The sequence below is a fragment of the Neltuma alba genome, unplaced genomic scaffold (assembly GCF_004799145.2).
Source record: "Neltuma alba isolate B1F8T4 unplaced genomic scaffold, ASM479914v2 tig00011398_pilon, whole genome shotgun sequence".
In the NCBI taxonomy this organism is placed as follows: domain Eukaryota; kingdom Viridiplantae; phylum Streptophyta; class Magnoliopsida; order Fabales; family Fabaceae; genus Neltuma; species Neltuma alba.
The window spans coordinates 143,156-160,374 of record NW_021636087.1 but is presented as its reverse complement, the minus strand read 5'-3'; the positions used below and the strand labels follow the sequence as shown (position 1 = coordinate 160,374).

Below are 17,219 nucleotides of genomic sequence, written 5' to 3'. Positions count from 1 at the left end.
ATATTCTAATAATAATGTTAATTATTTTGGTTAAAACATGTTTTTAAACATAATCAGTCCTTGTTTTAATTTGGCTTGCTAAAGAGGCTGTCGGTGGTGGAGGAGCTGGAGCCGGAGAAGATGGTGAGAGAAGCGAATGAGCTAAACGATGCGTTTAGGGGATGAACGCAATGGTGGTCATCCCCAGCGGAGCACCCAAACTGTTCTCCAAACAACAAACTAATTTCGTTCATATTTTCGTCATCGATCTCATAGACCGTTAACTATGCTTCTTCTTCTTCCGCTCACAGTCATATCCCAGCGGAGAAGCCGAAGAAGGAGCCCTCTCCCCTCCTTCCTTCATGGCTTCCTCCTTCTCTCCTTTCTCCTCCGTGCGCTTTCCCTCCCCTCTCCGTAACCCCAACCCTAATTCCCTTCTCCTTCTCCCCCCTCGCACCTCAACGCTCAGCTTCACCGTCAATTCCTTGCCCCCGCGTAAGCTCGAAAACTCCGCCACTCCTCCGCCACCTTCCTCTGAGAAAAAATCATTCGCCGTAGCCACGGGGGAGATTTTCTTGAGCATTGCTTCGCGACTGATTAATCGCCGGAGTAGCAACACTGTTGTTGGCGATTCTGGCTCTGTGACCATGTTTGAGAGTTCAACCAAGAAAGGAGCATTTTACGAGGAGCGGATTGGAGCGGTGATTGAGGATGAAGTTGAGCCTGGGGTCGTGTGGGAGCAGAGGATTGAGGATGTTGAGGCTGAGCGGGGAAGGCGCATAATCACTAGCCCTGGGTTTAGCTTCTCGGCAGCTGGGCTTTTGTTTCCTTATCATCTTGGAGTGGCGAAATTTCTCATTGAGAAGGGCTACATTAAGGTGGACAATTAATTTCGGGTTTAGGACGCCAGCCCCAATGTTACTGTTATTTTGTCACTTAATTTTTTCTTATATTTTCGAGATAGAATATTTGTGACTCCACAGTTTCCATTCCCAATTAGAAGTTTGCGACAAGGTCTAAAAGTTTATCTATTTCATACGAATATTAGTGGTAATGAAAACTTTTGGTGCTTGATAATCCTCCGTTTTAGAATTGTTTTAACGATTTCTGATGTGCTTCGTATTCTACGCTACAATGATAAGTGATGTGCATTGTTTAGTTGCAGTGGTCATGCTCGATGCCACATCTCTTGGCATTATTTGTTTTATTCCAGCTTAATCTGCAAGTTTATTTATCATACCACTCTTAAATGAAGACTTATTCGGTTTATTTATTGAAGCAGGAAACCACGCCATTGGCTGGTTCCTCTGCCGGAGCTATAGTCTGTGCTGTAATTGCCTCTGGTGCTAGTATGGAAGAGGCCCTGGAAGCTACCAAAATATTGGCTGAAGATTGTCGGAGCCAGGGAACTGCATTTCGGCTGGGGGTATGCTTTTAATCCAAATATATATAGTGTGTGTGTATATATATATACAGTCCTATCTATAAGTAACCAAAAACAATATAAAATTCTTTTTGTGGAGCATTTTATTGATCAATGACGAAACTAATTAGTCTATGTTGTTTCTGAGAATTGCTATAGATGACATATTAGATAATGTCGAAATGTTATGTTTTGCCCCTGGAGGATTTAGGTATCAATTATTTGAATTTTAAATTTTACTTACACAATCATGACTAATTTAATTTTTTTTTTCCTTGGTATTCATTAGTCCCTAAAGCTCCAAATTTTGAGGGACTAATTAAGTAACAAAAAATATGTTCTCTCTATGAAATTTGCACCAAGGCAGGGCTTGGGAATATCATGTTATTGCCCTGTGAGTTCTTTTCTTATTTTACCGTCCCTTATCTTTTTGGCGCCTTTTCTCTCATTCGTTGAAGCAGAAATTCTGTGGGGCCTTACCAATAATAAGATTCTGTAGGAATGCTGATTGCCGCAGTTTTCTGACCTGCTATTTCACTATTGTCTCTGTTTACACGACTTTTGATTAATGATAAATTCTTTCAGGATGGAGAAATAGAAAAACCCACTTCAATATGTTCATATAATAGTGTGTTTGTTTGGACAAATGGAAGAATGATCCTATGAGCTTTGTATCTTTATGTTGTGAAAATTGAATAAAATTAATATCCATGATGAGAAGTTAATTTGAGGTTAACATCAATTGTAGCATGTGTGATTGTGGGTGATATTCTTTTTGTAAGCTCAAATTTCACTTATGGTTCAAATTTTGTTCTGCATAGGCGGTTCTCCGCAATGTTCTTGAAAACTTTTTGCCAGATGACACTCATGTCAGATCTAATGGGAGAATTAGAGGTAAGACTGGTCACTTGGAAGTTCCTTTTTTTTTTTTTTTTTTTTTTCAACAGAAGAATTCGTACTGAAATGAGTGATGCTGTGAGCTTCATTTGTTTAATGAACATACAAATGATGGCTTCTCCCCTAGGATTATATTAAGTTTTACTGTTTCTTATTTCATTGCTTCTTCTGTTGCAGTTGCTGTGACACAACTTCTTTGGAGACCCAGGGGTTTATTGGTAGATCAGTTTGATTCCAAGGAAGATCTCATCAATGCTGTTTTTACTTCTTCCTTTATTCCAGGGTGATTTGTTAGTATACTATTTCACTTTGATTCGTGTATTATGGCCCCATCCATGATCATAAATTATTAAGGAAATTAAGTTAATAAGATCCATGTCGCTCTTCAGATATCTTGCACCAAGGCCAGCAACACTTTTTAGAAATCGCCTATGCATTGATGGGGGGTTGACATTGTTTATGCCACCAACATCTGCTGCACAAACGGTATATCAATGACTTAATGTACTAGTTGAAATCTTTAGATTCATCCGAATGATTATTTATTTTTAACCTGAAATTAAGTGCAGTATAAAATATTAAATTAATTTTTTTTTATAAAGAAAAAATATTAAATTAATATGACTACGCAATTGAACATATCCAAAATACTTTATGTGAGGTTCAATCGGGTAAGTTCATTTCCTGCCTGTTATGATTCTTACTTTGTGCCGGTTTATGGTTAACATCAATAGTTTTCAGTATTTATTCCAAAAATGATTGAACATAGTTATGATATGCCATATCTATGGTCAAATTTCTACCTCAATAAAGTTCTTTTTGCTTCTATAGGTTCGTGTTTGTGCTTTCCCATCAAGCCGATTGGGACTGCAAGGCATAGGGATCAGTCCAGACTGCAATCCTGAAAACAGAGCTAGTCCTCGTCAGGTAATCATGCAGTTCTTTCTTTTTTTTTCTTTTTTCGGTGAATGAATAAACTGTGCAATTCTTGAGTGTCTGCTATCAGGTTCTTTTATAGAATTGTAATTGGAACAAAAATTAAATGCGCTTTCTTGTATAATTATTATTAGGTTTTCTAATCAGAACGTGTAGGTGTATAATTTATGCAGACACTTGTATTTTTTTAATTTAAATCATGCGCCTTTCATGTTATTACTAGAGAATCATACACTTCTGTTTTAACTGAATAGCCTGATATTGATTGATTATGATGCTAAGATAAATAATCATATATAAGGAACTGTATGCAAGTCTGGTCCATTTTAATATGTGACCGAGCTATTCTGAAAGGACCAATAGTGCGAAGCTGAATTGTAAATGAACTTTGATGTGTTATATTTGGATTGGATTGCTGACTCATAAGGAACTTTAGCCACTCAATGGGGCAATGAAAGTGATGCTTTGAAATTATTTCAGCTATTCAATTGGGCACTCGAGCCAGCAGATGATGAAATCCTTGACCAGCTCTTTGAGCTTGGATATCTCGATGCAGCTGTGTGGGCATTAGAGAATCCAGTTGAAAAGACACTGCAAGATAATGTTCCTGTGGCTTGAATGAAACAGCATAACAACAGCATTGAATCACTGTGGAGATCGCTAGTCCTATTGGAGATTGCTGATTAGCAAAGGAGCTTGTTTTAAATCCTTTGAAGAGAACATCAGATCAAAAAACCCAAAAAGGGGGAATATAGAAGTAGTATGTAGGTCTTGGTAGCTGATAGCTACGCAGGACGTAAATATGGTTTTCTTGATCTTGCATATTCGTAGAAGCGTACGAATTTTATAAACTCTTTACAGAAGTAAAAGAATAGATACAGCTTATAAAACGAGGAGGTACAAAAGGGAAAGAATAAGCTTTTTTTTTTTTTTTGGCTTGGTTTCTCAAAAGAGAAAAATCGCTCGGTAATTTCAGCGTCGGTCATCTGGGGAAATAATCATCACTTCTAGGAAAGAATGTTTTTTTTTTTTTTTCGCTTCAAAAATTTTAAGAAAATGGTCGAGTTCACCTACGATCTAGATAGGGGAACTAATTCAAGATCCGCTAAGGCCTATTCTTATGAGTCCAGGACAGGAACATGACAAGCAAACTCTTGTTTTTGCTGGTGCAGGAATTTTTCAACTTCACTAAACTGTGAATATGTCTTTCCCAGCATCTCGACTAGTTTAGGCATCAAACCCAACCCACTCTATTTGTGGGAGTGTCCAACCCCTGATTAAGTTGTTAGGAGTACACCCGGTAGGGCTTTTTTTTTTTTTTTTTTTCCCCTCTTTGTATTTTTTTTCGGGTCACTATGGGAGTCTTGTATTTTGCGCAAAACTTCTCGATCCTCATCCCTATGATCTTTTGACTCCACTCGTAAACAGCGACGGGTGAAAAATAACAGGGGATAGAATTGCATATTATGAGAGTATATACTATTATCCTTTATTCAGGTTTACGTTTAAAAATAAATTACAAATAAACCTTCTTAATTCTGTCTCAATTAAAGGCTTCCACGTGCTTTGCTTTTAAATATAAAAGCTAATAGAATGGTTAGTTTGATTTTAAATATAAAATTTTAATTTATTCTCTCTTTTAAATTTATAAATTTTTTTTAACTTTTCATATTAATTATACATATTAAGGAGAGAATAGTTTTCAATACAAATGATTAAAAAAGGTGTTTCAGGGAAACCAATTAAATAATTAACTTAACTACTTAAGTAGCATAAAGAAACAAAATGATACGTGAATCCAAATTAAAAAATAAGAAAATTAATCACTTGGTCAATTTTAACTTATTGTGACTTAGTCTTTTAGCCCAAAAAAAGAAAATATCACAAATAAAGACCTTTGAATTACTAAAATTATGCAGAGGTCACCTGAATAAGCAAAATTATCATGAAGGACCCAATCTCATATTACAAATATGAAATCTTGGTGAAATGTCTGAAATACCCTTCAGCCAAATGACAAGTTGACTATAAGAAATGATATGTTCACTTTAATGAAATAATTTCAGTAGATCAAATCACAATTTGGTTGAAGGTATACCAAATGACAAGTTGACTATAAGAAATAACAAGTTTACTTTAACAAATGAAAACTTCAATAGACCCAATGACAACTTGACTGAGGGCGTTTCAAACATCTCATTAAGATTTCGTATTTACAATATAGGACTGGATCCTTCATGGTAATTTTGTTTATTTAGGCGACCTCTGCATGATTTTGGTAATTCAAGGGTCTTTATTTATTATTTTTCCAAAATATATATATATATATATATATTGTACCTCGGTCCCTATTCTCCTCCGTTTCAACGCCCTAAAATATTGGCAGTGAGCTTTGCTACCCTCTTGAGCAGTGGAGGAGAGGAATGTAAAGCCATATGTCTCTCTCCCCCTATAGATGTGTGTGTGTGTGTGTGTGTGTGTGTTGTGTGTGTGAGAGAGAGAGATTAGAGGAGGAGGAGATGGAACCACCTTCTTATAAAACACAGCAGGCAGCAGCAACGAAAGGAAGAAGATAGCGACGGACATGAAAGGTGAACCAAAGAGTCACATACCTACGGGGAATAAGGGCTTTGTTGGGGAGCAAACAGAAGCCTGCTATGATGTGCGTAGAATTAAGGGTGTATTAATAGGGAGCCTAATAAATCATGAAGGGTACATAATTTTTATGCTATTAAAACCCTTAACCTCAGGCAAGCATTGAGCACTTCTTCCAATAGCTCCTTAGCTTATCATTATGCATCCCTGACTCTGACCAAGTTAAAATTTAAAATTATATTAATTATTATATATACATAATACTTTTGGCATGGCTATTAATTTTGTTTTGTTTTTTCACCTAGGCCTTCATGGGGAGGGGGGGGGGAAAATGGAGTTGACAAAAAGAAAGTGGGAGACACAGACAGCATGCTCTGCATCTTCTTTTGCTCAAAAGCACACCACATGCATAGTTTCATACATTGACCCTCCCTTCTTCAAAAAGAAGCCATATTCTCTCTCTCTCTTTACTTGATGCTGAAATTTTCTGATACTTCAATCTGCGTTTTCACTAATTTTTTTGGTTAAAAAGTCAAAATATCATTAAAATGAGAATGGGTCGCAAGGCTACAAAGCAGATAGAGTAACAGTTATCCTGAGTGAAATTCAATAAAGAAGAATAAGATACTACCTTAGAATTGCATTCCTTAAAACAAGATAAAAAGAAAAATATATCCTTCCAAATTTGATTGCCTGAAAGCGGTGGTTTTGAAGGTGCTGCCCAAAAACAAATCCAAAAAAATAATTGATCTTTGTAGTCTTTACTTCTCCAAAGAAAAACTTGAACTGAAGACCCCTGTGTTTTCACTAATTAAAAGAATATTTGGGCTACACAAGACTTGCAGATTAAGAGCAATCTCATGGATCATCTAGTTTTCACATGTGTCTTATTTGGAATTCACAATTAATGTTATGTGATTCTAGCAGTCCAAGGTTATACACATAGAAGGGCAATTTTGTCAATTCAAGTTTTTAATCCTAGACATAGACCATAATCTTTTTAATGAAATTTCAATAATTAGAGGTCTCCAATTAAAATCAATGGCTTAGCAGGGTCCGGGATTGTTATTTCTCTCTCTCTTTTTTTTCCATAGAAAGAAAAGAAAAGAACGTAAGATGATAAATCAGATCCTTTAAAAAGTTAAAAATAGTGCCAATTGCATGGGAGGGGAAAAAAGTAGCAGCTGGCCCATGGCCATGGCGTCCCATTCCTAGTCGTACTGCCTGTCTACACTAAGGACACCAAAGTCTCTCTATTTATTTATAATTCCTCCAATTCTAAACATAGGGTGTCTTTTGGGAAAAAAATTGTTATCTACTAACTCCAGTCTTCTACTCTCGCCTAATTATAATACCTCATTTATAGTCTATAAATGAAGTTTTATAATTAGGACCGAAGATAGTATAATTTTACCCATCTTTAATACAAGAGCTAACTAAATTTAGACATATTAAACAAAACTAATTAAATTAGTTATTTATAACAAATTTATATTAACTTTCTTAAACTACTCTTTTCGATCATATACATTAGAACTACTCCTGGTGGAATCATTTACAATCAACAAGAATATTTTATAAACAAAATTATAAATTTGAAAGATAAAATAGATTAATATCTTATATTTAAAATTAAATCTACCTCTTAATTTGCATTTGTATTAAGGACAGAAGATGATATAAACTACTGAATCTGTCTCTAACAAACACTTTTCAAATATTATCAAGATTGTAAGGCATTTTCTAGAAGCTTTTCTTGATGCCCTTGATAATTTTAAAGAATATTAATTTTTTTTATATATGCTCATATTTAATAAGAATAGTAAGCATAGGTAAAAACTAATAGAATGTTGAAATTTAGTATAGTTTACAAAGACGGTGTTAGAAATCACTTGAATTTTATAAGAAATTAGATACTTAGAGTAAAAAACACACGAACAAAGTTGAAAAATATTTTATTTCCGGATAAAATTAATAAGCCAGCCTACTTTTTTTAAAAAAAAAAAATAATGAGGCAATTAGAGGAATGGAGGGGATATTTATCTGGTAACTGAAGAAGGACGCCAAAACCTTGCCACTTTGGCCTTTCCTGTGAGTTATTTATAGAAAAAAGTTTGGTCTTACATATAAGTCTAAGGTGATTAATTGATAATTTTTTTTAATTTTATTCCTATTGAATACAATAAAAAGTATATGATAAAAAAAATACAATATATTTTTTTAATAACTTTTTTAACAAGTGCAAATATAAAATTTTTTTATCAATTTAATAGAAATATTGGTATGCAAAATAATGTAGAATTAACTTATATGTAGAAGAGTATGCAAAAGGCAAAGAACACGATGTTCGGCCGGCACTTATTAGTTATTTCCTGTGGCCCCATGTTTTTATATGTCCTCCTATTCAATTATTTGATTGTTTCAACTTTTTTTAAATGAAAAATAAATTTTATTTTACAAAAAAAAATTAATTTAAAAGATATTGTATTGTTTATGTTAACTTTTAAAAATATTCAGAATTTTTTAAAAAGAAAACTATGATTATTTTGAGAACTATTTTCATATAGAGCTTCAAATGAATTGAGATTTCATTAAATTAATGTTTTGATGTCTGCTGGTTTTTCCCCTTAAATTCCTTATACAATAAATCACTTTTCAAGACAATTTAAAAATTAATTATGCTGATAATATAAAAATTAACTTATATTTTGAAGCTTAAATAGCATGCAGGAGGATGATATGTAATTCCATGGGAACTCTCACAAGAAAAGTTTCAAAGTGTTGAAAACATACAGAAGTTTGGTAGCTCCCACCATACCCCCCACAAGTCCTACATCTCCATGCACGCTTCTATATATTTCTGTCTCCTCTCTCTCTCTCTCTCTCTATATATATATATATATAATAAAAACACACACACACACACACAATCTTTCCACAAAATGCCACCTTAATTCAAAGCCTCATCATACAACCCAATTATATCGACTTTTCTCTCTTATATTCTCTCTCACACACACCTAATTAACCTACCCACCACCCTCTCTCTTTCTTCTCAGAGTTCTCTCTTTGCTCTCTAGGGTTTCTCAGAGGCCTTGTTCCATAGCCATTTTGGCATTCTGTCCACCTCCCTTACTGCTAGCTAGCTAGCTCTCTCTCTGGGTTGATGATGAGCAGAGACAGAATTGTCAAAAATTATACGAAAATTAAAGGTTCATTTGATTTCATTCAAACAATAATATCTCTCTTTTCTTTCATCCTTTCTCCTTAGCTATCTCTTCTCTCTTTTCAATCCAAACATATAGCATCCCACATGGTGCGAATCAATGGAGATGGTCAGTTTGCCAAACGGGTTCTGCGAATTTGTCTCTGAGAAACCTACTTGAGAGCTTCCTTATCAGTTTCTGCAGCGTCGCAAACTATAATCTTCACGTCTCTTGTGTTGTGAATATACATATACATATATATACATATATAGACACACACACAGACTTGTGTCTTCTTTCTGTTGCCAACTACATATAAATATATGGTTAGATTTCTCAAACCTCACACGATTTTTCATCTTGCAGGTTCATGCATGGTTTAATTTGAATCAGCAAGGCTTTCGAGTATGGACACTAGTCCATAATCTATCTCTCATGGGTTTCTATTTTGCAGGTTCTTTACGAAGTTTGGATATATACTGACACAGTAAGTTAATTATATATGATACAGATAATCTGATACAACAGAATCAATTTGTATATGTAATTGAAACTTTAAGTCATGGATACATGTCTGAAGCATATTGAAAAGAACAGATCGATACTACTCAATTCGGTTCCTTGATAGCTAGATTAGTAGCATGTCATCATGTGAGGGATCGATCTTCTCCAAGAAACTGGGTTGGAGCATGAAGATTGTATATATATGCACACGAAGGAAGGAAAGTAAAGTATATGGTCCTCATATTCTCTTGCAGTGATAAAGTCATCTGATGGAACTCAGTGTTTCTGATAAATTTTTGACTTAACTCAAAGTTTGAACTCTAGTTACTTCTAGATATCTCTTTTTCTCTTTTCTTTTCTTTTTGTACAGGTCAATCACTCGTGTATGTGTGTGTGTACATATATATATATATATATATATATATATATATATATTAGAGTTGGATATATCTCAGAACTCATATATAATTCAATGTCGGCATCAGACATATGTTAATAGATTATTCTCTTACACTTTCTTCCATAGAAAAGGAAACAACTGTCAAATATTTTCTTATACTTAGCTCATTTGATCATCAATAGAATAAGCTGTTAAATAAGTTCTTACGCAATCTCTACTTCAAGTTATCTGACGCTTTTTCTGTGTAACATAATCGACAAGTCTGAAACCCTAAATATGTGTGGTGTTGACAAAACTCTTGGCATGAACAAGAAATTTCAAACTCTCATTAATAAATACGAACTGATGACCTAACCACTCAACCAACTTTGGTTGGCAAAAAGTGACTATATATATATATATAGAAATATTCTTGACATTCTTTTTGTATTGGGGTCCTATAATTAATAAAACTTTGGTCTTGGCTGGTAATGATGGCGAGAATGTGAGCTTTTTGATTTTCGCTTTACAAAATGGTGAAAGCATGATAATGAATGATGGTAGTTGTTGAAGTTCCATTGGCCATAAATGGAACCATATTATTCTTTTTGCAGCATTGGATTCCTTGAAGCATTATTCAGAGAGTTACTAGAAAGAATATTTATGATGAACTGCTAAAAATGAGAGACCACCTATTACTTACTTGTGTGTTTTGATGTTAATTTTTTATGCCATGTTCTGTACTATATATATTAACGTCCACGTACACATGCACAATAATAAGCAGTTCCACCCACCACCACCAATTCTCCATCAATTGGCATACATTTGTAGCAAAGAGAATCTCTCATATATAAGTGCTGCAACCTACTGGTTTGAGTTTGTGTATATTTATGTACGAACCTTAGAGATTCAGAAATATACAGCATAGTAGTGTCTTCCGATCTTTAATATAAAAGTTAAATAACTAATTTAGGAATATTAAGGAGATTATTAAGTTGCTAGTACTCCCTCCGTCCCTATTTATAAGCAATAACTATCATTCTCTTTTTGTCTCTAAATATAAGTAATATTTGCAAGTTATCTTAAATTTTTGTAACAAATTTGCCATTTTGCCTCCATTAATTACTTATTTTAATACCTAATATATTTATTATCTTATTTTTCAAACCATCATCTCTCTTCATCCACATTCTCTCTCTTTCACAATTCTCTTTATTATAAAATTTTCTTATTCTCTTTTTTATGCTCTTTCTCTTTTATAAATAATGGTATTTTACAGAAAGAACTTTTAATTTCTATCTATTTTTATTGTCTTTAACTTATTTTTTGATCTACGTGATATAGTCCAAGATTGCTTATAAAAAAAGACGGATGATGTACCATTTAGTAGGAATCCCTTGCAATCTATGTAGTTGATCTCACCTGGGCAATGAGATAGATAAGGCTTTTTGTTGTATCTTTTTTAATTGCTTTATCAAATTAATTGTCCTTATTTATTATATTTAATTAAGTCTATATATCCGTGACATGTAGACATACGATTACGTATGTGATGCGACAAAGACAAGGTTTTAGGCGTTCAAAGAAGAAATGAAGAGTTTTTAAGACTCAGAAACTTAATTATAGCTCTAATTAATATAAATCAATTTCTGTAATAATATATATGTTGAAAAGTTCAACTTATATTCAAAGAGCTCTCAAATCTCGATGAATAAAATCTCTCCTTTAATTATTATGCTTTCTTCAGGGGGGACCATCATCGATCTGCCTAATTTAATTAGTTGTTATTAAATTTCCCTGAATATGATGGTGATCTCTTAAAAAAATTTTAAACATTATATGCTGCTATTTGGTACAAAGTATTAAAAATAAGGGCTAAGAATTTGGATTGCAATTGAGAAAACTCATTAGAAAAATATTTAATATAAATAATTACTTATTATATGACATTAGGCAAACCCATAAAAGTGGGGATTGGGAAATATCATCTCCCCCTATAATATTTTCCAACCCCACATACATGAGTTTGCTACATTCCATATAATAAGTACTCTCCCATGCTAAATATTCTTTTAATAGATTTTCTCAATCACAATTATTATCTCTCATTTTCAATATATTTCATACCAAACAAGACTTATATGTGAGTGTATACTTTTATCAAGAAATGACCGCTGAAAAAATTGCATATAATAATCTATAGAGTACTAACTTTTTTTTGGCTTGAATAATATTATTTCTAGTTCTTAATATAAGAGTTACTACCTCCGGTCCTATTTATTTAAAAGCTAATTGACTAATTTGAAGAGATTAAGAAAGTAGTTAAGTTAGTTATTTGTAATAAATAAGTGTTGTTTTTCCTAAAATATCCTTACTAATCAAGTGTATTGGCTATAACTATTATTGTTAGAAGGACTATCTTGAAAAAAATAGATAAATATGAGAGACAAAGTGAATTGGGTCTTATATTTAGGATCAAAATAAAAGTAAAATAAGGTCTTATATTAAGGACCGGAGGTAGTAATTTAATATTCATTTTAATCTAAATATAAGATTCTCAATCTATTTTGCCTCTCATATTTATCTATTTTTTCTAAGATAGTTTTTGTAATAGTTGCATATATTAAATGTTTCATCAAATAATAATTTTAGCTAATATACATTATTAGTAAGGATATTTTAGAAAAAAAACAACACCTATTATTACAAATAACTAATTTAACTAATTTTTTTAATCTACTTAAATTACCTAACTAGCTCTTATATTAAGAATTAGAGATAGTAATCTACAAGCTTTCAATAATATTTAAAAGAAAAAAAAAAGAAAAAGGGAGACTTTGATGCGATCATGCTTAAGATAGGTCTGATAAAGGCCAAAAATGAAAAAAGAAACTATAAACAAATATAAAGGACATGCTAGAAAATTGTTTTATATGTTACAATTTTAAATTGATTTTACGTACATATAATGTATTTTTTTTAAAATGAATGAGAAAATTAACATGATTACATGTTTATACCTATGTTGGCCAAAAATGTTTTATACTTATATGTACAATTATAGTTAAAATTTATAATCATATAAATTAAGGCTAAAATAATTTTAGTCCTTTAGGTTTATATTAGGTTTCATTTTTGTGCCTTAAGATTATTAACAGAAAAAGCTGACTGACCAAATTTAAGTGGTTACTGTGTAATGCTAACGAAGAAAGCTCATATTTTAATTTTTTAATATGATATTTTTATATATTAAAAGACCAAAATATAACTGATAGACCATTATGCCCTTGTATAAAAGAATCAGCCACATATGTCTGCCCTCCGTCTTTAGTTTTTCGTATTTCTTTGTTTCCTTATCAAACAGATGACACAGAACACCATTTGGCATCCACCAACTCCAACGGTGCTTATACGAAAAACCTCCTTGTCTGGTCTATCCATCTCAGGAAAAACTCCTCTCAGATTTCTGCTTTTTTTTGCTGTAACTTGCGATTAGTTTCAAGTTTGGACTATTGATTTGAGTTTTTGCTACAATTTTCAGAAAACCCTTCTTGCTGCTTGAAGTCAATGGTGATGACTGACTGATTGGGTGTTGATGTGATTTTGATAAAATCCTCTTTATAGTCACATGCATTGGGGTTGTTTTGTTTGTTTGTTCTGAGCGTCCAGCGTTGCCGCGTTGGTGATGACGGCAGGGTGAACGACGGAGAGGGTGTGGGGATGGAGGAAGCTGTGGACAAGGGCAAAAGGGTCATCTCACTTTTAATATAATTAAAAGATTAAAAATGTTGGGGAAAAAAAAAAAGATTAAAAAAGTAATCATGGCTTGTGAGCATTTATTGTACACTACTTCTCACTTACACTTGCCCACTCAGCATTTTTTTGTTAGTAACATTCACAGTGTTAAGTTTTAAGGATTAAGAATACATTTTATAAACTTAAAGGACTAAAATAAAATGTTATATAAATTTAAATGATTAAAAATATATTTTAGCCTATAAATTAATTTAGTAATTTGCACCAGGTGAAGCTAGATTTATAATTCTTTTTAGTAAATGGACGAAATATTATTAATAAATAAAAGATTAATAGACAAGATTCCTATTTATTACTTTTTTTCCATTTCCATTCCAGCACAAATAGGACTATATAATAAGGATGCATGGAATAATGTTTCTATATTTACGGCAGCATGCAAGTGAACAGTGACTGAATAATCAAGTTTGGAGATCTTCTAGAATCTTTTTTTTTTTAATTTCTCTTTTGACCGAAATATCTAGAATCCTCATTATATTTTAGAAAGTTTTAGGTAAGTTTTAAGGGATATTAGCTAAGAAATTGAAGGTCTCTATGTGAATACAAAGTGTAATTTTCTTGTCCCAATTTATCTTTCACAAAGTGTAATTCTCTTGTCTCAATTTATCTTTTTTCCTTCATTCAAAATAGAAATGAAAATCTATAGAATATCAAAAGGATATAAATTAACACCGTCAAGGTTAACTCTAATATGTAACCTTTTAAACAAAAGTACTCATCCGGTCCTTAATATAGGATCCAATTATTGAGTTGGTTTTGGTTCTAAATATAAGACCCATTTATCATATTTATCAATTTTCTCTAAATTACCCATATAGATACTCCCTCAACCATAATTAAGTAGAAGAGAAAGATATGGTATTAAGAAAGATAATTATAGTATTTTAGGAAAAACATGTCATATTTCTTATAATTAACTAACTTACCTAACTTCTTTAATCTAATCAAATTAGTTAAATGGGTATTATATTAAGGATCGGAGGAGTATTAGTTTGCTTCCTTAATTTTCTGAAGTATCTTTTGCAATCTATTAACATTATCGTTAGCATGAAATGATGATTTTTTGTACTAGTTATTATTTTAGAAATTAAATTTAATAGGTCAGATTGAAATAAAACTAATTAAGGACTCAAGATAAAACCTTTTGCCTAAGCTGTTATAATTAGAAAGTTGAAACGCGAAATGAAATATATGTTAAATTGTCTAAATTTGATTAACATGTAATATAATATACTTCTCCAGTCCTAAATATAAAACCCATTTTATAGTATAAATTACACTCTAAATATAAGACCCATATTGTAATATAAATTATGCTATAAAATGGGTTTTTATATTTAGAACCAGAAGAAGTATTATTTATAAATTATGAATTACAAGGCCATATGGATTGCGTAGGTTGACATGAATTATGATTCATGAACTTCACCTCATGAGAAATCATAGGATGCTTTAGCTATTTTGAGGATAAAAATTTTATTTTTAATTAATGAAGGTATATAATCAAACATTTAGTGCTCCATACTATCTTGAACAAAGTTGCTTTTCATAGGAGGATACCTATGCTTATAAAAAAAGTTATATGATTGAAAAAATGTTTATCAAAATATCATATATTAATATTTAAATTATATAAATCCAATATCGTAGTATTCTAGAAAAGTGATGTGTTTGAATGATCAATAACTATAGTGAGAAAGAAGAACAGATTGTATGCCATGATAATATGGACAAAATGGGAAGTTCTGAGTCCACATTTGTGTGCTAATTTTAGTTTGAAAAAGCAGAGAGTGCCTCAAAGTCATCTAATTAAAGAAGAGCAAGCTCATGCAATGACTAAATTAAAAAGGTTAAAGCAATCTAAAATCATACTTAACCTGGCTGCTTCAATATGAATGGAATATGCTTTTAAAATCATCTTTTTTCAGAAAATTTCGCTCATCTTATCAAATTAGGACGTGTTTAGATTATTGTTAGTAAAAGTGTTTAACTGAAATTGAAAGTCATCAGTTATTATAATGTAATTCACTTTTAGATAATCTTTTATTTTAAAAAATTAGTTTGATAGAAAATTGTTTGGAAGATATATTGAGAAATAAATTTTAAAATGTTCAAATTTAAAGAAAAGCCAGAAGTCAAAAATCAAAAATCAGAAAAAAGAATTACTTCAATTTTAAATCAATTATACAAAAGTCATGCCAAACAATCGTTTTTTTTTTTTTTGGGTTCCATCCAACGTGCTATTTTGTTCTAATTGGCTTTTGAAACTTTTTGACCTGGTTACCAATTAGCTAGCAAAGGTAGTGGTAAAAGTTTTTGCCGTAGCAAATATATTATTATTCTTGTTTTTATGGTTAGAGTTGTTAGGAGTTGATACAATGTGATTTATTGATTCCACTTTATATGTTTTTCATATGAATCACGCAAGGCACTACAGTGCATTTTGTCGACCATGTGATGAATAAACTGAAGCAAATTAAAGAAATTAATCAATGGTTGAGTATTATTCATATCTAAAACATTTGATTTTTTTGTTTTGTTTGCGTGGTTCATGTTATTCTTCTGCTAGGGTGGTTCTTTGTAAAAACGTTGAGAATTTCAGTAAAAAGTGGACACAAAATAAAAAATTATTAATAATTATAGTGTAGTAAAATAATAACATAAAATATGAATCATCTTCTAGTCTTTTTTTTAAAACAAAATTTGTGATAATTTTTTTGGCATGTTGCTGACCAACCATTCCCTGTTTTACATATCTCACTCTATATATAAACAGTCATCATTACCGACTGGAATTGTAAATGGTTGAAAGATGAAAAAAGTGGCCCTGATTTCTTTTTTAATATGAATTTTAGTTCCAGTTATAAAGAGTTTTTCTCATTCACAAGATTATTTGTTTATTTTATTATTTTTCAATTTCATTACGTTTTATGTATCAGACATGAAAGGCAACCACTTGGAGGTCTCTGATATCATGTTAAAGATTATTGTACTGCATTCTGCTTATGCTGCGCTGAATATTCAAAGATATGGAAACTCAAAGTTCCCACAAGAGGAATTATGGAAGAGAGGCACTAGAATTGCTCCACCAGGCCAATTTAATTGTTTCTCACATTTTTCCATTTCTGATTAAAAATTGCGATAAGTCAAATCTTAAGAACTTACAACAAACTTTATAACTCAAAATGCACTTATAAAAACTATTTGAGTTGCCCATTAACGAAGTCCCCTTTTTTTTTTTTTGGCCAAGAAACTAAGTCTTAATATTAACAAGGTGACTTGAGCCCGTCTTGTCTAACTGGATTAACCTATGTTGAATCATTATCTTTCTTTTCACAGTATGGTTGGGAAAAATCAAGTTGTCCATGGAATATGTCTAGAATCATATAAAATAAATTTGTAATCAATTTTTTTATGCATGCAACTATGGAAGCAGAGCAAAAGCTGGGAAGTCAAAGCAGAGGAAAGCCTTCAAGTCAAA

General features: G+C 31.9%; 1 protein-coding gene and 1 non-coding gene across 2 annotated transcripts; one reads left to right on the top strand and one right to left on the bottom strand.

Moving 5' to 3' along the window:
• The first annotated feature begins 268 nt into the window (after window positions 1–268).
• Window positions 269–4,146, top strand: LOC114712856 (patatin-like phospholipase domain-containing protein 4). The gene is made up of 7 exons (XM_028897419.1): window positions 269–857; window positions 1,262–1,405; window positions 2,224–2,296; window positions 2,477–2,582; window positions 2,689–2,785; window positions 3,131–3,226; window positions 3,716–4,146. Exons 1-7 carry the CDS (start codon window positions 342–344, stop codon window positions 3,851–3,853), a joined length of 1,170 nt encoding a protein of 389 aa, XP_028753252.1. The 5' UTR covers window positions 269–341; the 3' UTR covers window positions 3,854–4,146.
• Window positions 4,144–4,246, bottom strand: LOC114712923 (small nucleolar RNA Z103). The gene has a single exon (XR_003737290.1). It is a non-coding gene; the product is annotated as a small nucleolar RNA Z103 (small nucleolar RNA).
• Window positions 4,247–17,219: the final 12,973 nt, after the last annotated feature.